General features: G+C 34.6%; 1 protein-coding gene across 1 annotated transcript; it reads left to right on the plus strand.

The window, feature by feature from the left end:
- Positions 1 to 10,527: 10,527 nt before the first annotated feature.
- LOC306873600 (apelin receptor early endogenous ligand-like) lies at positions 10,528 to 12,812 on the plus strand (the record flags this gene model as incomplete). Its single annotated transcript, XM_079423017.1, has 2 exons — positions 10,528 to 10,603; positions 12,724 to 12,812. The coding sequence occupies 2 exons, from the start codon at positions 10,528 to 10,530 to the stop codon at positions 12,810 to 12,812; spliced, it is 165 nt and encodes a 54-aa protein (XP_079279143.1).
- Between the last annotated feature and the right edge of the window lie 8,924 nt (positions 12,813 to 21,736).

Raw genomic sequence — 21,736 nt, forward strand, 5'->3', positions numbered from 1 at the left:
GGCCTAATACAAGAGAGATGTGTGCATACTACAGGTATGAACAATATGCATAAACAACACTATTACATCTCTATTAGTTCACCCAATAAGAAAACTGTGTCATTCTGTTTTGAGGACTTGGGCTGGGGTCCAAACATGGTCCAATCCTAGTATGTTGACTATTACAGTAATGGACAGTCAGACAGCCAGCTTGCTCACTATATTCTAAACAAGTTATAAAATAGCTTTTTGTGAAAAATAGAGAATAAGTGGTTATTAACAGAAAATTGTGACATCCACCTTATAGTGGCAATTTATGGCAATTTATCAATGAATCATTATTTTGAACCTTTCCAGTGAATTGACTCACAAATTGGTCTGCTTTGGTTTCCATGACTCAATTGTTCTGTGTCTCAAATGATTTGGCTATGGCTGCCAGCACATTGGAAGAAAAGATTGTCAGTATATAATTATCAGTAAATAACTAATAATTGAATTATTATATTTGTTAGTCACAAAAAGTTATCATATGACTAAAAGAGACTTGAAATATGATGCATATTTTTCACCTGTTTTCACTATTGGTGGGGAGTAACTAGCTACATGTACCAGAATTATGTAATTTAATTACAAAATAAATGTAACTTTATCGCCAAACTACACTGCGCTACTAACATACCTTCAGAATCAAAATATTTAACCTACTGTGTGAGTACAGTCTTCATCTCATTTAACTTTACCGTACACCACTGACTCTTTACAAAAATTAATGTGTAAAATTTTTAAATTAGCACCAAACTACTGAGTCCACCTTTGTTGTTACAATTTCATTTAAATAAGTACATTTTTACGTGTTACCAGCAACAAGATGTTTGTTTGTCAGCCAAAGTGAAATGACTTTTAACAGCTCCTGGGCTTTTGTGAAAGCTACAGATGGTTCTTCCGCAGTTTTGTATCCCTGCTCATGCATACTGGGATTGAACCCAGTGCATTATGGGTGTTGAAGTTTTTCATTTTTCAGCCCTTTTTTGTTTTCTCTAGTTGTGTAGCATTGATTTAAAATGTGTTTCTACTTCAGACAGCAAACTTTTAATATAACCCCACCTTAAAAATACTAACATTTAATTCATACAAAACCAAACAAAATAATTTTTGTATTCTCTAAATACATTCTAGAATTCTAGATACTGGAAATAGTTAACCAAATCTTTGCATATAGCCTACAATTGCCGTAGTCTAACAAAACAGGTTCAACTAGTTTCAAAAGTGACGTGACATTCTTGGTTTGTTCTCTTCTTATTTTACTAAAAAGACAATGAAGATATCAAAGAAAGATTTGAGGAGCCACTCATCGTCTGAGTTTACCTGCAGGCCTCTCCATACTCAAGAATGATTTCATGCAACGTGGACCAGGATCAGTCATGCCAAATACTATGCACATGACCTGACCTGTATGCTGCTGCCTTTATTGCACTTGAAACCTCATCTCCTGGACTGGATCCAGCTGCAAACTCAGGTAAACAATAAAGACAGCAAGTGTATGTCTGTAGGTACCTTAAGTCTGAAAAGTGGGTTTAAACGTTGACGTGGTTTATAGCCCGCAGTAAAGAAGTAGGAAGAAGTGGACTATGATTGCTCTGTGTAAGAAGCTTGTAAAACTTAAGTCTGTCACACAAGCATGTTTCAGACACTGTGTGTGGTATATAGTGAATGAGCTACTATCGATGGGTTGAATCCTGTTGAGAGAAAGCAAAACAAGATATTTATATCCATTTTCTCTCTCTCTGGCTACACACAGCGTTAAGGCCCTATAAAAGTAATTGCTGACATCAGAAGAATGCAATTTAGTAACATTTACAAGTCTATAGTTTACAAGTCTAAGTTTTTGATAATGCTATTTTAATAGTGATATCATTAAGAAACGTTTATAGTATTTTTTACTAATTCTCTGAATTAGTTTTTATTTTAATATTTTCTGTTTTATTTGAATTTCATTTTGAAGGTTTTAATAATTTTGTTGTGTTTTCATCATTTTGCTTTTAATATATATTTAATTTAATTAATTTGTTATTTTATTTAATTTTATTTTGGCAGCTATAGCTGGAATAACATACATTTAAATTTTTTTAAATATTTTGTTTCAGTTAAAACAAGTATGTTTTCAAGTATGAGCGGTTTAGTTTATAACCTTGAATATCACTGTAATTTACGTTTGTGAATGTTTTATATCCAAAAGTTGTGATCATCATATAATATTATATTTAATTTCACCAGTACAGGGCTATTTATAATTATTGCTAATTATGATCTTGTAACATTAACAGTCATTGGCATTGATACATAAATGTATTAATTTATATGATAAAATTTCTGAAATACTTGATTCATATTGCTCATTCACACACCGAATGGAAAATTATTTTTATTTAATGGCCACTAATCTGTATATTTTAGTACTGTCCCTGCCCTGGTAACATAGCAGCATTAATTTCATATTTCTAGTATCTGCAGTTAATATTCACTTTGTTCCTGATCACTGTATTATCACTTATAATGTTGCATTTGTTGGTAAATATTTTCTTTAAGGCTCTTCAACAGTCTTTTGCTTTATTCATCAACACAACTAAACATCAACCTCTCCAGCTGAATGTGGTTTATTGATCCAGTATACATGCAGCTTGTTAATGGATTTTCTCTGTTCAGTCGGTCTTACATTAATATCTTCAGGGCCCTGCGTATCTGAGATGCTTCAGTCTTTCACACTCACTGTTATTATACATTCTCTGTTACTATACAAAATCTTATGTAATTAGAAACTGTTTAATGCTGTGTAATCATGTTTTATATCATGCTTTCACCTTTCTCTCTCACTCTGTATGTATGTGTGTGTGTGTGTGTAGAAGTGGAATTCTGTGTGTTTGTTATGGATCTGTTGTTTTCAGGTTTTGAGTTGGTCTTCATCATCATTGCTTTCACTATTATGTGCTTATTTGGCCTGGCTGCTGTCTACACACACAATACAGATCATCAAGGTAAATACACTTTTTATCCACCCAAACACTGATTGAACTAATGAATAAAACAAAATGTCATCTGTATGTGTGTGCCCCATAGATGACTACATTCAGACAGAACAGAGGATAATGCAACAAAAGAGTAACTCAAAGAAAAAACAGCGAGTTGTCACCAAAACCAATCAAGAGCTACCATGAACACACAAACACATTTTACACAAATACAGAATCCTTCTGTTGGTGCTCGTTGAATTAAAAGGCCTGGCTCACCAAATGCAACTAACCAGTGGCTGAAGTTCTCTGACACAGAAAATGGACTTGCTGTCGAGCTCATTTTTTTGTTGACCCTCAAGACCAGCTGTCTCCGATTGACTTGAATGTATGGCCCCAAGTATTAACCAGTGAAGAAAGGCAAAGAGGATTTATTGAAATTGAAACCCCTCCCCTTTCCCCACCTAAATCTACTTATCATTTGTAAAATAATGATTTAAAGCCTGTCTGGAGCAGCCTTCATTTTTTCACAGCTTATGGGCAAACTGCTTCTAAAGTTTCTGGGTGGTGGTGGCCTTTGGCAATTAAAATAGGAAAATTTATTGCTGAATGTATATTGTGAAAATATTTTATACTTATACATATAGTATATTTATATTATAGAATGTTTTAATAAAAAGTATTTTTGGATTTTATTTTATATTTCAAAATAGGAATGTTGTCCAGTATGCATATAAATATATATAAATACATTTGAACAAGAATGCAAAATGGTTGCTTCATCTGTGCTTTGAATATTTTTTCTCTATATGTGCATAAAGTTGCAGACAAAATAAATGTTATGTACACACACACACACACATGTGACCCTGGACCACAAAAGCAGTCTTAAGTCGCTGGGGTATATTTGTAGCAATAGCCAAAAATACATTGTATTGGTCAAAATTATCCATTTTTCTTTTATGCCAAAAATCAATAGGATATTAAGTAAAGATCATGTTCTATGAAGATATTTTGTAAATTTCTTATCATAAATATATCAAAACTCAATTTTTGTTTAATAATATGCATTGCTAGGAACTTCATTTGGACAGCTTTAAAGGCGATTTTCTCAATATTTAGATTTTTTTGCAAATAACTGTATCTCAGCCAAATATTGTCCTATCATAACAAATGCTCATCAATGAAAAGCTTATTTATTCAGCTTTCAAATAAATCTCAAATTTAAACACTTAAGACTGGTTTTGTGGTCCAGGGTCACACGCGCGTGTGTGTGCAACTTTTGGTATGAAAGTTCTAAAAAATTGTTGGTTCATTTCATATCTAGAAATCCTCTGTCCCTTTTGCTGAGCCCTAAAGCAAGGCAGTTAACACCGTTGTGCTGCAGGACAACTATCATGTAATTAGTCTTCTGTAACTAACTTTACATAAAAAAAGATCTGCTAACTAAGTGCTAACTTTGGATTATGGCCATTAAAGGATCTTGAAAATGACAGCACATTCCTTTAGTCCTCAAATCTGGCCCACTCCTGCATAGTTTAGCTCTAACCCTAATCAAACACACCTGAGCATGCTAATCAGAGTCTTCAAGATCATTAGAAAATCACAGGTAGGTGAGTTTGATCAGGGTTGGAGCTAAACTCAGCAGATTGGCCCTCCAGGGAAAGATTTGAGGAACCCTGCTTTAGACTATGTGCACTTAATCTTAAAATGTTTACATGACATTAAGATACACTCATCTGGATCTGGAGAAGACTTGACATTGTATGTATAGAAAGTGAGGTTAGGCTACATAGTGTCCTGTTTCAAGACCATGTGCGCTGAATGTTACTTAAAGCTGCTCAGATGCTGCAGGTCAATTTCAAGTTTAAAAGTTAGAAAGGGAATAAAGTTCACAATATATCATTGTTCACTTAAATGATTCACATATTTATACTATACTGTTTGGAGTTTCATGCATCGTCATTGATAAAATTGACATTATACATAAAAGTGAGACTTCCATTGTCATTTCTGCTGTAAATGTGGTAACAGAATATGGGGCGCCCTCTAATGGTGATTAGCAAAAAACACCAAATCGCTAATCATGCACACTAATTCTCAATTCTTTCTTACAAATTTATTCTCTCCTTACTTTTCCTCAACAGCGATATTCCTTCATGCAGAAAATACAGGCATGTCCATAAGATTCAGTGACCAATTTGAGACTAAACTAAAGGGAAGTACAACCAAAAGAAGCATTTGATGCTGTTGTTCTTTGGTCTATTTTTTTAAATGTCTGAATTTTAAAGCAGGGGACTCTATAGGTGTCTGTATAAGCAGTATATCTGTATATGTATAGAGGAATCTACATGGCTGGAAGAAGTTAGAGGAAGGGAGCATGATGGGGGTGTAGTTTGGGTATGCACTTCCTGGCAGTAACTACTTGGAGTTGTAAACTGGAAAGGGGTATTGTCTCAGTGTGTGTGTGTTGTAAAGGGAGGGTAGTAATCTAGTTTTGGGGAGGAAGAAAGGTTATGGGGAATGCCACTCTTATCTGCTATTGCAACAGTCAACAAAGCTACACACTGATAACACTTCCTGTTACACTGAACCAATCATATACTAACGCACTTGGCAGCAACAATCACACTCTCACTTTGAACTCAGCACTGGGCTTAAAACACATGGCAAGAAAAAAAATTATAATCAGGTAAAGAATCTGAACTACTTTTAAAATATATTGAGTAATCTACCAATATAATACATTTAGAAACAGAATTAGACACATTCACGCCACAAAAAATAATCAAACATTTAATTGATAATTGTAGTTGTGTGTGTGTGTGTGTGTGTGTGTGTATACATACTATTCCAAAGTTTTAACAACTTTCCACTTTCAGGAAGCAAGTACCGCAACTACCTGCCTTTTTAGCCCTTTTCAATACAGTTTTGTTATATTTCACAGCCTGACTGTTTTTCTTTCACAACATTTTTTGGAACACACTCTCACACTCACACACACACACACACACACACACACGCACACACACGCACACACTCGCACACACACACACACTCACACACACACACACACACACACTCACACACACACACACAATAAATAAACAAAATTGACAAAGTAAAACATTTTCACTATCATTTTAATCAGATTTTAATATTGTTGTTTTCTCACTGCCCGTCCAGACTTCACTATATGTTTTTTTTTTGTCATTTTCAGTTTTGTTATAAAATTCATACCCTGACAGTTCAAATGTTTTGTTTTTTTTCCTTTCAAAATAAATGAAATAAAATGTATTTTTGTGGGAGGCTGTCTATCTACTGATTTACACATCATGTCCTCTTACTCTTAAATGATGGACTCGACCTCTGCCTGCTCGGATGGGGAGGTTTTAAGGTCAGCGTGTGTCTGCCTCTCTGTGTGTGTGTGTGTGTGTGTGTGTGTGTGTGTGTGTGTGTGTGTGTGTGTGTGTGTGTAAGGTCTTGGGTTGAGTGTGTAAAGATCAAGCAACACAAGCTCCATATAAGAATCCTTCCTGTGTTCCACAGAGAGATTTTTACAAATTTACATGCAGCATGCCTTTGTATAGGCCACTTGTTGCTTTGGATTTGATACATATAATTTGTATAATTCTATTCTGCAGTACAAATCAGTGGCATATGCACCAGAATAACAATTTTCAAAATTACACCTTTAGGCATTTAAATTTCTTCCACAAATTAGTGTGTCGGTAAAGCGGGTGGAGTCAGTAACTCATGTCTCTTAGCATAGGGATTATTTGAGCAGCCAGGTTAATCCAAGTAATGACATCTAATCCCTAATAAAGCAAACATTACAACACACAGACACAGACATACACCCACCCAGACCGTGCTGCGTCTGTGATTTCATTACGAGTCAATGAGCAAACTGACCCCAACATTGGTGTTTTCATGCATGCAACACATGCACTCTAGGCATCAGTCTCTATGGATACCAGGTGGCTCCGAATAAGAATACAACCTCATTACCATATTCAAACTGAGGGAATAAAGTGCAGGGCACAATGTGAATGACTAGGGAGAATTAAAAGACATACACAGAATGTAGGATGTCGATGAGGGGCATTTTCGCAAATGCTATAAAGCAATAAAAAAAGTATATATGCATACGTCAACTCACTCACTCACTCACTCACTCACTCACTCACACACACACACACTGGCATGGGGGTGAAAAGCTGGTTTTAGGACTGAAGTGTCAGGCTGTTGGTCCATCTATCTCGTCCATTAGCTACATGCTGGGTTCTAATCCTAATTGACATGAAAAAAGCTCAGAGGATGTGTAGTCACAGACACAGTTGGCACAAATTAATGTTTAATAAGGATAGGCAGCATCTATGACAGCTGCACTATATCAGAGAATACTAAAACACTCACTAAAACTCCCTGACAAGCCAGTATATCAAAGAAGAATTGAGATAAATGGACACACACGTGAGAAAGGTCAATGAGTGGACACACATATGGCTCACACACTCGGCTCGCACACATGCACTACATTATGGACACAAACACACACTTACACTCCAAGAGGTCAACTAAGGCACACTCACACACTCATTCTATCCCTAAACCTCCCCCTACACACTTTATTACAGTGTTGTTTTAGTATTATTCCTAAACTATGGTTTATATTAATATTTTACATTTTATTTAAATATTTAAATAAAACATACATTGAATTTGTATTTTATTACATTAAATTTTTGGCTTTTATTTTTATATTTTGTTTTTTTAAATATTCACTTTTGGTAATTTTGATATAATATTTTTTGTAATTTTGTTAAAGATGCAAGATATATATTATACATATTAATTTTTTTTTGGTAAAGATAATTTTTAGTAATTTTGCTAAAGAGATTTTGTCATTTTGATTTGTAGCTTTTGTAATTTTTTTTACTAATTATGTATAGTATTTAGGTTTAATTTATTTATTATTATAATTTTTTGTAATTGATTTGAATTCAGTTTTAGTTTTTATGTATTTCCATTTTTCCAGTTTCAGTAATTTTAGTGCTTCAAATTTAAGTTAATTTTAGTTAGTTGCTAAGGCAACAATTTTAATTTTTTACTAAGCTTTTTATCTGATATCAATATTTTATTTCAGCATTATTTCAATCAACAAAACATTTTTTTTAAGTTTTATATTTTGGTTTTAATAACCCTGCATTATTCACATAAATAAGCCTACAAATGATCTGATATTTATGTAATTTGTTTGCTTCATGGGGCTGTTACGTAAATTGCATAATATACTAGTTTTAAGCATTGTCTTGCACAGTGAAGCCGTTCACAACTCCAGCTCATTATAACACACATGTGCACAGGGACACATGGGGTATCTGTAAATCTAATATAACATTACCATTTTGGACCCATAACACACTGGGGTATCTGTCCAGTTTAGTATCACATCATTGAACAAAAGCATGCACACAAAGAAAATCCATTCTGAGCTAAAACTCCCACTTTCTCTTCCATTATTTAGTCTGTTTTGAGATAAACACTCTTTGCAACTTTGTCTCCAGCACTTTAGATCCACAGCACTTGTACTTGATCTTAAGGGAGCCTGGGTAGACATCATTCAATGCGAAGTTTACTTGCAAATGATACATGGGGGGGTGTTCCTGAATGAACACCGGCTCAGTTTAAATCCTTGCTTAACCCTAAAGTAAACTACATTTATCTTTGTGTGATGAATTATAATTCTAATGCTCTGCCATTTTGATTTGTCTCTCCGCTCCATTACTTGATTTCTTCCAGGGTGATTTACTAACATTTTATGCCTCTAAAAGTAAAGTTGAGCATTAGACCATGTAAATCCATACTTCTGATGAAAAAGATGGACATTAGCTCTAACAGACTTTGGCCAGTGTGTAAAGTGTGTGTGAGGCTGGCTCTCCTGTTGTGAGGTTTTGTTCTAGGTATAGTGAAGTACAATAGTAGCTCATTAGTAAAGAAAGAGCTCATAGATCCAACAGCTACATTATATCAGCACTTCACAGCTCGTTCACACACGCGCACACACGCATGCACACACACACACATACTTAACTGATCAGGCCAGCCAATAATTCACACACCTCTTTAGCCAGTGCTAATCTCTAAATGAAAACAGACACACTCAACTACATACATATTATGAGGCAACATCTCTCAATAATCTATATTTATCTACAGATAAAAACACAAATACACACACAGTGGGGTCCAAAAGTCTGAGATTGCAATGACAATATTGGATTTCACTTGAAATCACTGAAAATAATCAATATATTCTGCTGTGCACTTGTTGGTGTGTTTCTGTTGGCATCATTTTTATAAATGTGTAAACTTTTTTGTGTTTATACCCATCTGAATTGTAATATTTTTGGAAAATGTCAACATAAACATCATTTTTATTTGTTTAAATAGTTAAAATGTAAATGTAAAACATTATTAAAATAAATACTATAAAATAAATAACTACTAAACTATTAAAACATGAATTAATTAATTAATTAATTAATGCATTCATTCATTCAAATCAAATAAATTTGATTGAAAGCCAAATTAATCCAAACTGTTTTCCTAAACAATCACTTATTTATTTTTTTCATCACTAATCATCACTAACTAGCTTTCCTGTAGCTCAAATAATAGAGCATGGCGCTAGCAACACCAAGGTCATGGGTTCGATTCCCAGGGAAAGCAAGAGCTGATAAAATGTAAAAACTGTAACTCGAATGCAATGTAAGTCGCTTTGGATAAAAGCGTCTGCTAAATGCATAAATGTAAATGTAATCAATGTATTAGATTGTTTGAACAAAAGTTCTCAAGATTTTCTGGGCAAAAGACTGTTTTGACAAAATATAAAACAATGAAATTCACCTAAATTGTTATATGATTAGTAAAAGTATTAAATGAGAAAAGAATGTAAAACAGTGGCATTTGATTATTATCAGATATTTGGACATTATTATATGTCATTTGAAAACACTGTACACAACAAATTTTGCACACGAAGTATGATCTCCAAAAAAATAAAAATTCTGCCTGCTTTGTTACCTAATACATGTGGGGTTAATATGTGCAATGTAGTGTGTGTGTGTGTGTGTGTGTGAGAGAGAGAGAGATGTCCCCACCCAGTTTTTGGTCTTCCATACCCCTCCTTCTGTTGTGCCCTCTCCTCCCCCTTTCTCTTGTCTGTATAAAGAGGAGGTGAAGATACATTGTCTTGACTGAACATTCACACTCATCAGGTCATCTGTCTATCTATCCATCCCTCTGGGGAGAGAGAAGAGAGTGAATATCGCCATCTGAAACTTTGGAAAAGTTGGAAGCCTGAGAACTGACTTGAGCTGCACATCCACTATAACGGCATCTTATACGAGCTCAGATAATAATTACTGAGAACGACAGACATATAACAGGATTTGTACGTTACCTGCATATTCACAGAATTTGCTTTCGGAGATACCGGAGACATCTGGGGACACTCAGGACCTCACACAGCATCACCATGAGATTCTTCCATCCATTCTATCTCCTTCTGCTGCTGCTCACAGTCCTGTTCATCACCAGCGCCGAAAAACAAGGTAACCTTAAGACATTGTTTCAAGGGTACAAAATATATGAATTCAACTAGTTACAATATGTTGACAAAAAAAAAGAATGTGATTCAAAAAAAAGCTAATTTGTTGCGTGGTGTAGCTCTGGATTAAAACAGTTGCTACAAACCCCTAAAAAAACAAAACAAAAACAAAACAAGTAGACTAACAAGTGAAAGGATTTATTATCAAGTCATCTTTATTTATATGCCTATAATTCCAAAGAATCATATTTAGTAGTGAATTCCACTGATTCTTTTAAAGCTATAACTGATGCACTTGAGTGTGAAGCACCGAACTGCTTAATCTACAGCATCACAGCAAATTATATCAAATTTACCTGAGTTGTGAGCTTGCAGTCTAAAGTGAATGTTATAAGAAGAAAGTGTATAGTAAAATAGGCCAAAAGAAAGAAAATTAAGTTTCGAGCAGCAAGCAAAAACAAAAATACAGTGCAACTGATTCACAAGCAAATGACTCTTATGAGCAGGTTCTTTTAATAGTTTGAATCAGTCTGACGAATTGCTCACTTAATGAACTCACAGAGTGCTCAGAGAGGTAACTGAATCAACATCTGATTTACTTTCTAAACTGTCTCGAAATGATGTTTTGTGTACTGAAGGTTCGTAAAACAAATAGGCCTATCATTACAGACTGGTTCTTCACGGGGAGTAGGCCTAGTTAGTTAGAAGTAGTTAAGCTAGTTTAGTTAGATTTTTTTCATAAATAAATTAGTTCTATATTTTAATCTAAACGCAAATATATTATATATTTTCATTATAGCCTATTATAAGATATAGGCTTTCTTTTTTAATTGGCTACCTAGAATTAAACCTCAGAACCCCAGAACTGTTTAGCCATTCAGCTATCCAACTGTTCTGCTGTGAGTCACTTTGGATAAACGTCCCTCATTAGTAAAGAAGAATCTAGTTGGCATATTTAGGTCTGTCCTGGTTAGTGGTCTGTGCTCAGTCATGGCTGATTTAGGGTCAGTGCTCTGAGTGGATTTTAAGTGGTGCTTGACGCTTCTGAAAAGCTCAGCATCTTAACAAACTCCAGAGACAAGCTCAGGTTTCACAAAGACTCCACTTGACCCTTGACTTGGAAACAAATGTTATTTTTTGCACTTTTATACTAAATATATATATATATATTTTACCTACGCTATCGCACAACTGAAAATAAACCACAATTACGCCAGAGACAAAGTCATTTTGCACAATTTACGTAGTTTTTACTACGTTTCTACCAAACACAGGTATATTCGTATACTGTAACTAAATGCAATTTAGCCTACGTGTATAAACTCTCATCTCCCGCTGCTGTGGCGGCTATGCGCAATTAATCTGGTGCCCGTGGGCGATCAAGCACCGGCGTTCATTGTTAGTCATGATGTTGAGCACAATGGTATAAGGCATTAGCATAGGGTTACTGCGGTGAAAGAGAGAAAGCGAGGGAGGTACATGGAGTTCGCATTGCTTTAGTCAAAGGCAGATATAAAAGCACCCGCTTCTCCTCCCGTGCGCACCGTGCCATTGTCCTTGCGCATCTGGGAGAGCTGCTTATGGAGGGAAGTGACATGAGCGTTATCACAAGAACCTCTGATTGTTATATTGCCCTCCAGATTGTTTGTTACCAACTGGGGAGACCATTGATTTTGATTTTATTTCAGGTAACACCCCAATCAGGGGAGGGGTTCAGGGGGCAAGGCATATCTTCCCAACCCCCCAAAATATCAAATTGTCAGTTTTACAATAAATATTGTAAAGAAAATGGCTGATTCTCATAGTACTGAATTTTGCAACATTCATACTGTTATTGAACTAAACTGAATCACCATTGAACTAAATTAAGCAGCATAATGGCACTACTGTCTATTTATAGCTGCTTAACCGCTGAAATTGTTTGTTTCATAACTTTGAAACATTAATATTGTTATCTTCTTGTTTAGAAACTGTGAAGCTGCTGTAAAACATGTGAAGCTGCTGTAAAACAATCTGAATTGTATAAAGCACAATACAAATGTGACACAACTTCGCATTAAATATTGGCATAAAGGTTAACAATAGTCTATAGCCCTAACAAGTCTTTTTTCCTTCTCTTTCCAGATTTTCTCAACCTGAGGCGGAAATATCGCAGACACAACTGTCCAAAGAAACGTTGTCTGCCTCTTCACTCCAGAGTGCCATTCCCTTGAGGTAAGACTTCAATTCACTGGCTATTTATTCCCTTTTATTGCTCTAAGGAATGAGCAAATATTGAAAAAGGGCTATCAAAGAGGAGCATCATTAGGCAATCCAAATTCTGACATTCTATGCAAGTATTTGCAGACAAATAATCGCTAAATACCTCAAATTACTTTTGCGACTCCTTGACAACTCACCCCAAATCCTGCCTAACAAGTGCATGCACTTAATTTAAGAATACATTTACATAACAAAAATATGTCCTAAGAATGTTATACGTTCAAAACAGCATTTTTAAACGTTTAAAAAATGGTTATGCGAACAATAGGGACAACATTAAGAGAATGTTCCATTGAATAATTTTGCAAGTCTCTGAACCATCTGAAACTAGTAAGTAGTAATGTTTTTTTTTTAAAGTTAAGACAAAAATCCAACTAAAACTCCATATAAATAATGTTTTGTGCTAATGTTTTGAGAACATTATTAAAGGCCAGTAATTTTGAATGAACGTTCTAATAATGGTATACTGGATGAATGTTTGTTCATGTTTGTTAACTTTTGAGAGAACTGTGTTAGAATGTTCTGAGAACGTTCCCTGTTAGCTGGGCACCACTCCATTGTAATCTCTGGAGAAGGGGTGCCAGATTAATTAACAAACCGGCTGTCGGATCTTCAGTGGCCTTAAGCCTCAGCGGAAACAAACAGAGAGTCTTTGGGTAAATACCCAGTACTAAATGAGCTGGGAAATTATTGGATCTTTATAGCCGTGCGACTTTCTCTTGGACCGGGAGTAAACACAAACACTCCACACCCAGCCACACACACACACACACACACACACACAAAAAAGAGTGGAAACCTACATAGCCCAAACAGAGACACACAGACGGACGAGAAAAGCCCTACCCCCGTAAATACAATCCATTTTAACTATCTGCCACACACACTGTAAAACTTGGGTGGGACGCCTAGTAATGCCAGTCCTCAGAAACACCTGGTGGCCATTTCAGTGAAGGGTGCACTACAGTTATGGAATGGTTTACCAATAGAATTGAAAAGATAACAGATCATTATTAAAAACTGGTTTAAACAGAATAAATTGTTTGATTATAAATTAATATATTTTCCCATTCTATTTTTTGGTTTTAAAGCTTAGAACGATTGATGGTTGTATTTCTAACCAGGGACAAGTGTGATTAGCTATTCTGCTGTAAAACAAAATACAAATAAAATACTCTGAAGTGAAAATACTATTCCAAGAGTATAAAAATGCACAACTACCACACAAAGAGGTCATAAGGTGAAATATAGCTGCGAGCAGCGATGACGGGCCCAAGCCGTCAGCATACGCCACCCCGGTGGCATCGATAAAACGGTGCCCAGCGAGCACAAGCATCACAGTAACCCTCTGGCAGTTTGGTTTTAAGGGATACGGCAATTAAAGGGTTAATCCAAACCATCAACTCTGTGAAACACACACACACAGAACAACATATAAAACTTTAAATTCTGTGAAAATATATTTTTCATTGGTAGTTGATGTTAGTTAATGCATTTACTAATGCTAACAAATGAGAAATTATTATAGTTACCAAAGGTTTTAATGATTTATAAGCATTTTTTAATGATTTATTTTTCCATTAACTAAAATGAATAATTTTTTCTAACACAAATGAATAAAGTAAAAAATATATTGTTAATATTTAATGTTATTTGTGAATTAACCAATGTTAAAAAACAACATTATTTAACTGTTGTTAATTTACATCATTAATAAATATATACCATTTAATGTTGAAATCAATGTTTTAATGTTTAAAATCAATTCCAAAATGTGTTAATATATTATTACATTTTAAAGTTTTATCTTTTGAACATGACTATTTTTCTAATATTACAAATATTTTGTTCATTGTTAGTTCATTGTAAGTTCATACTATCAATGAAGAATTAACATGCTGTAAAAAATATATTTTTCATTGTTAGTTCATGTTAATTAATGCATTCACTACTGTTAACAAATGAGACTTAATTATAAAGTGTTATCAAAACCTTTAATGCTTTATAAGCATTTTTTAAGGATTTTATTGAGATGTTTAAACAGACCCTCTCTCTCTCTCCCTCTCTCTCTCTCTCCCCCTCCACACTCACTGAACTCACACAGTCAGTCACTCACCCAGTCACCTACCGCAAACATTAGAAGCACAGAGACAGGAGAACTCTGATAGTTTTTAAATTTTCTCCTCCGCATAGTGTATTGTAAATTCATGAAATTAATCACATATCCTCAGACTGTATTGTTCTGTGTATGTAATTTTTTATAAAGTGTTTGGAAGCTGCTCTTAAAAGAAAAAAAAAAAAGAAAAGTTTTCTCTTTTTTACTGTAATTTTAATAAATTGCCATTAAATCATCGTTCAAGATATCCTAAATCCGTCCGCAATTTAGCATCTTCAGTATTTTGGCATCATAAGAAAAAATGTTTGGTGTGATTTACGTGTTTCTGTTTGGAGGAGTATGAATTTGTTTACAGCCTGTTTAAAAACAAAACCCACATTAAAATAAATATAGCCGACTTCCTGTTGGTCGTAGCTAATGACTGTAAATTAGAAAGTTGTCCGGATTAATAAGAACAATTTATGTACCGAGTTTGGTGTCTGTAGCTATCATTATATATATATAAACATTAATAATTATATACCATTTAATGTTGATCAATATTAATTCCAAAATGTGTTAATATATTATTACATTTTAAAGTTTATCTTTTGAACATGACTATTTTTCTAACATTAAAAAGATTAATAAATGCTTTAAAAAAATTGTTCTTTGTTAGTTCATACTATCATGGAAGAATTAACATGCTGTAAAAATATATTTTTCATTGTTAGTTCACGTTAATTAATGCATTTCCTAATGTTAAGAATTGAGACCTTATTTAATGATTTATAAGCATTTTTTAAAGATTTTAAAAAACAGACCCTCTCTCTCTCTTTCTCTCTCTCACCCAGCTCCTCAATCCACACAGTCACTCACACAGTCACACCCCACCCCACCCCACCCCCACCCCTCACTCAGCTGCAGTGACAGGGATCTCTCACTCAGCAGTCTAACAGCTTTCTGATAGTTTTAAAATTTTCTCCTAAGCATAGTGTATTGTAAATTCATGAAATTAATCACATATCCTCAGACTATATTGTTCTGTGTATGTAATTTTTTATGAAGTGTTTGGAAGCTTCTCTTAAAAGATAAAAAAAAAAAAAAATTATCTTTTTTACTGTAACTTTAATAAATTGCCATTAAATCATCGTTCAAGATATCCTAAATACGTCCGCAATTTAGCATCTTCAGTATTTTGGCATCATGATAAAAAATGTTTGGTGTGATTTCCGTGTTTCTGCTTGGAGGAGTATTAATTTGTTTACAGCCCGTTTTTAAAAAAAACCCACATTAAAATAAATATAGCCGACTTCCTGTTGGTCGTAGCTAATGACTGTAAATTAGAAAGTTGTCCGGATTAATTAGAACAATTTATGTACCGAGTTTGGGGTCTGTAGCTAAAACTAACCCCCTCATTTTTGACAAAAGGTGGCGCTATAGAGTGTCTCTTCCACGCCCGTTTATGAGCTTTTTCCAGTGTCTAACTATCATTAATACTGATATGCGTGTTGAGTTTCATGACATTCTAAACATGTTATCTGCCTCAAAATCACCAGAAACGAATTTTCAACTTTGACACGTTGCCATGGCAACATAATTTTAGATATCAATATTCCCTTCACAGTTTTACATCGGCCGTGTTTTGACATTATTCTGGTGAAGTTTGAAGCAAATCGAGTAAAAAGAAGATGCTGAATTCAAAGCATTTTGAAAACGACACACTTCCTGCAGCCAGTTGGTGGCGCTATAACTTTCAGTCATAATAGTCACATCTATCCGATCGGCATCATACAACGAACAAACCACTGGAGTTTGATCTACATCATACAATGTATGTGGACGTTATTAGGCATTTCCTGGGTCTCATTTTTCGCCATAACTTCATCGCCTCGCCACGGGCAAACCGTTCGACATATCAAAAATATCTTCGCAATTTAGCGTCCCCAATGTCTTGAGATCATGTTCACCGAGTTTGGTGGCAATCGTATGGAAATCCTCAGAGGAGTATATCAAATTCCAGAGCATGCGCTTTTTAAACAGCCCTGAATAGCCGACTTCCTGTTGGGCGGAGCCTAAGACATGCTGTGCGGAAGTTGTTCGGCTCAATGAGTTCTATATGTGTACCGAGTTTCATATGAATACGTGCAAGTATGTGTGAGCTATACATCGTGTTTTCTGACAATTTTCCAGGGGGCGCCGTAGAGCCCCTGTGCCACGCCCGGGTCCCAGCCTCAGCGGCGTCCTAATGGCCGCAGGTTCCAATGTGCGTGCCAATTTTCGAGAGTTTTCGGGCACGTTAAGGCCCCCAAAAGTGCCCGGATGATTGAAATAAAAAATAAAAAAAAAATAAATAAATATAGCTGCGAGCAGCGATGACGGGCCCAAGCCGTCAGCATACGCCATCCCGGTGGCATCGATAAAACGGTGCCCAGCGAGCACACACATTACAGTAACCCTCTGGCAGTTTGGTTTTAAGGGATACGGCAATTAAAGGGTTATTCCAAACCATCAACTCTGTGAAACACACACACACAGAACAACATATAAAACTTTAAATTCTGTGAAAATATATTTTTCATTGGTAGTTGATGTTAGTTAATGCATTTACTAATGCTAACAAATGAGAAATTATTATAGTTACCAAAGGTTTTAATGATTTATAAGCATTTTTTAATGATTTATTTTTCCATTAACTAACATGAATAATTTATTCTAACACAAATGAATAAAGTAAAACATATATTGTTAATATTTAATGTTATTTGTGAATTAACCAATGTTAAAAACAACATTATTTAACTGTTGTTAATTTACATCATTAATAAATATATACCATTTAATGTTTATCAAAATCAATTCCAAAATGTGTTAATATATTATTACATTTTAAAGTTTTATCTTTTGAACATGACTATTTTTCTAATATTAAAAATATTTTGTTCATTGTAAGTTCATACTATCAATGAAGAATTAACATGCTGTAAAAAATATATTTTTCATTGTTAGTTCATGTTAATTAATGCATTCCCTACTGTTAACAAAAGAGACTTAATTATAAAGTGTTATCAAAACCTTTAATGCTTTATAAGCATTTTTTAAGGATTTTATTGAGAAGTTTAAACAGACCCCCTCTCTCTCTCTCTCTCTCTCTCCCCCTCCACACTCACTGAACTCACACAGTCAGTCACCCACCCAGTCACCTACCGCAAACATTAGAAGCACAGAGACAGGAGAACTCTGATAGTTTTAATTTTCTGCTCTCCATAGTGTATTGTAAATTCATGAAATTAATCACATATCTCAGACTGTCTTGTTCTGTGTATGTAATTTTTTATGAAGTGTTTGGAAGCTGCTCTTTAAAGATAAAAAAAAAAAGTGTTCTTTTTTACTGTAACTTTAATAAATTGCCATTAAATCACCGTTCAAGATATCCTAAATCAGTCCGCAATGTAGCATCTTCAGTATCTTGGAAGCATGTGAAAAAATGTTTGGTGTGAATTTTTGGTTTCTGCTTGAAGGAGTATGAATTTGTTTACAGCCCGTTTAAAAAAAAAAAAAAACACATAAAAAAAAAAAATAGCCGATTTCCTGTTGGTCGTAGCTAATGACTGTAAATTAGAAAGTTGTCCGGATTAATAAGAACAATTTATGTACCGAGTTTGGTGTCTGTAGCTATCATTATATATATATATATATATATATATATATATATATATAATCATTAATAATTATATACCATTTAATGTTGATCAATATTAATTCCAAAATGTGTTTATATATTATTACATTTTAAAGTTTATCTTTTGAACATGACTAATTTTCTAACATTAAAAAGATTAATAAATGCTTTAAAAAAATTGTTCTTTGTTAGTTCATACTATCATGGAAGAATTAACATGCTGTAAAAATATATTTTTCATTGTTAGTTCACGTTAATTAATGCATTTCCTAATGTTAAGAATTGAGACCTTATTATAAAGTGTTATCAAAATCTTTAATGATTTATAAGCATTTTTTAAAGATTTAAAAAAACAGACCCTCTCTCTCTCTTTCTCTCTCTCACCCACTGGCTCAATCCACACAGTCACTCACACAGTCACTCACACCCCACCCCACCCCCACCCCTCACTCAGCTGCAGGCTGACAGGGATCTCTCACTCAGAAGCAGTCTAAGTCTAACTCTCTGATAGTTTTCAAATTTTCTCCTCTGCATAGTGTATTGTAAATTCATAAAATTAATCACATATCCTCAGACTGTATTGTTCTGTGTATGTAATTTTTTATGAAGTGTTTGGAAGCTGCTCTTAAAAGATAAAAAAAAAAAAGAAATGATCTTTTTTACTGTAACTTTAATAAATTGCCATTAAATCATCGTTCAAGATATCCTAAATCTGTCCGCAATTTAGCATCTTCAGTATTTTGGCATCATGATAAAAAATGTTTGGTGTGATTTCCGTGTTTCTGCTTGGAGGAGTATTAATTTGTTTACAGCCCGTTTTTAAAAAAAACCCACATTAAAATAAATATAGCCGACTTCCTGTTGGTCGTAGCTAATGACTGTAAATTAGAAAGTTGTCCGGATTAATTAGAACAATTTATGTACCGAGTTTGGGGTCTGTAGCTAAAACTAACCCCCTCATTTTTGACAAAAGGTGGCGCTATAGAGTGCCTCTTCCACGCCCGTATATGAGCTTTTTCCAGTGTCTAACTATCATTAATACTCATATGTGTGTTGAGTTTCATGACATTCTAAACATGTTATCTGCCTCAAAATCACCAGAAACGAATTTTCAACTTTGACACGTTGCCATGGCAACATAATTTTAGATATCAATCTTCCCTTCACAGTTTTACATCGGCCGTGTTTTGACATTATTCTGGTGAAGTTTGAAGCAAATCGAGTAAAAATAAGATGCTGAATTCAAAGCATTTTGAAAACGACACACTTCCTGCAGCCAGTTGGTGGCGCTATAACTTTCAGTCATAATAGTCACATCTATCCGATCGGCATCATACAAAGAACAAATCACTGAAGTTTGATCTACATCATACAATGTATGTGGACGTTATTAGGCATTTCCTGGGTCTCATTTTTCGCCATAACTTCATCGCCTCGCCACGGGCAAACCGTTCGACATATCAAAAATATCTTCGCAATTTAGCGTCCCCAATGTCTTGAGATCATGTTCACCGAGTTTGGTGGCAATCGTATGGAAATCCTCAGAGGAGTATATCAAATTCCAGAGCATGCGCTTTTTAAACAGCCCTGAATAGCCGACTTCCTGTTGGGCGGAGCCTATGACATGCTGCGCGGAAGTTGTTCAGCTCAATGAGTTCTATATGTGTACCGAGTTTCATATGAATACGTGCAAGTATGTGTGAGCTATACATCAAGTTTTCTGACAATTTTCCAGGGGGCGCCGTAGAGCCCCTGTGCCACGCCCGGGTCCCAGCCTCAGCGGCGTCCTAATGGCCGCAGGTTCCAATGTGCGTGCCAATTTTCGAGAGTTTTCGGGCACGTTAAGGCCCCCAAAAGTGCCCGGATGATTGAAATAAAAAAAAAAAAAAAAAAAAAAAAAAAAAAAAATAATAATAATCCTTAGAAGAACAATAGGGCCCTGCGCCTTACTGGCTTGGGCCCTAAAAATAAATATAGCTGCGAGCAGCGATGACGGGCCCAAGCCGTCAGCATACACCATCCCGGTGGCATCGATAAAACGGTGCCCAGCGAGCACACACATTACAGTAACCCTCTGGCAGTTTGGTTTTAAGGGATACGGCAATTAAAGGGTTATTCCAAACCATCAACTCTGTGAAACACACACACACAGAACAACATATAAAACTTTAAATTCTGTGAAAATATATTTTTCATTGGTAGTTGATGTTAGTTAATGCATTTACTAATGCTAACAAATGAGAAATTATTATAGTTACCAAAGGTTTTAATGATTTATAAGCATTTTTTAATGATTTATTTTTCCATTAACTAACATGAATAATTTATTCTAACACAAATGAATAAAGTAAAACATATATTGTTAATATTTAATGTTATTTGTGAATTAACCAATGTTAAAAACAACATTATTTAACTGTTGTTAATTTACATCATTAATAAATATATACCATTTAATGTTGATCAAAATCAATTCCAAAATGTGTTAATATATTATTACATTTTAAAGTTTTATCTTTTGAACATGACTATTTTTCTAATATTAAAAATATTTTGTTCATTGTAAGTTCATACTATCAATGAAGAATTAACATGCTGTAAAAAATATATTTTTCATTGTTAGTTCATGTTAATTAATGCATTCCCTACTGTTAACAAAAGAGACTTAATTATAAAGTGTTATCAAAACCTTTAATGCTTTATAAGCATTTTTTAAGGATTTTATTGAGAAGTTTAAACAGACCCTCTCTCTCTCTCTCTCTCTCTCTCCCCCTCCACACTCACTGAACTCACACAGTCAGTCACCCACCCAGTCACCCACCGCACACATTAGAAGCACAGAGACAGGAGAACTCTGATAGTTTTAATTTTCTGCTCTCCATAGTGTATTGTAAATTCATGAAATTAATCACATATCTCAGACTGTCTTGTTCTGTGTATGTAATTTTTTATGAAGTGTTTGGAAGCTGCTCTTTAAAGATAAAAAAAAAAAGTGTTCTTTTTTACTGTAACTTTAATAAATTGCCATTAAATCACCGTTCAAGATATCCTAAATCAGTCCGCAATGTAGCATCTTCAGTATCTTGGAAGCATGTGAA

This window comes from Barbus barbus (genome assembly GCF_936440315.1).
Source record: "Barbus barbus genome assembly, chromosome: 8".
Lineage (NCBI taxonomy): Eukaryota > Metazoa > Chordata > Actinopteri > Cypriniformes > Cyprinidae > Barbus > Barbus barbus.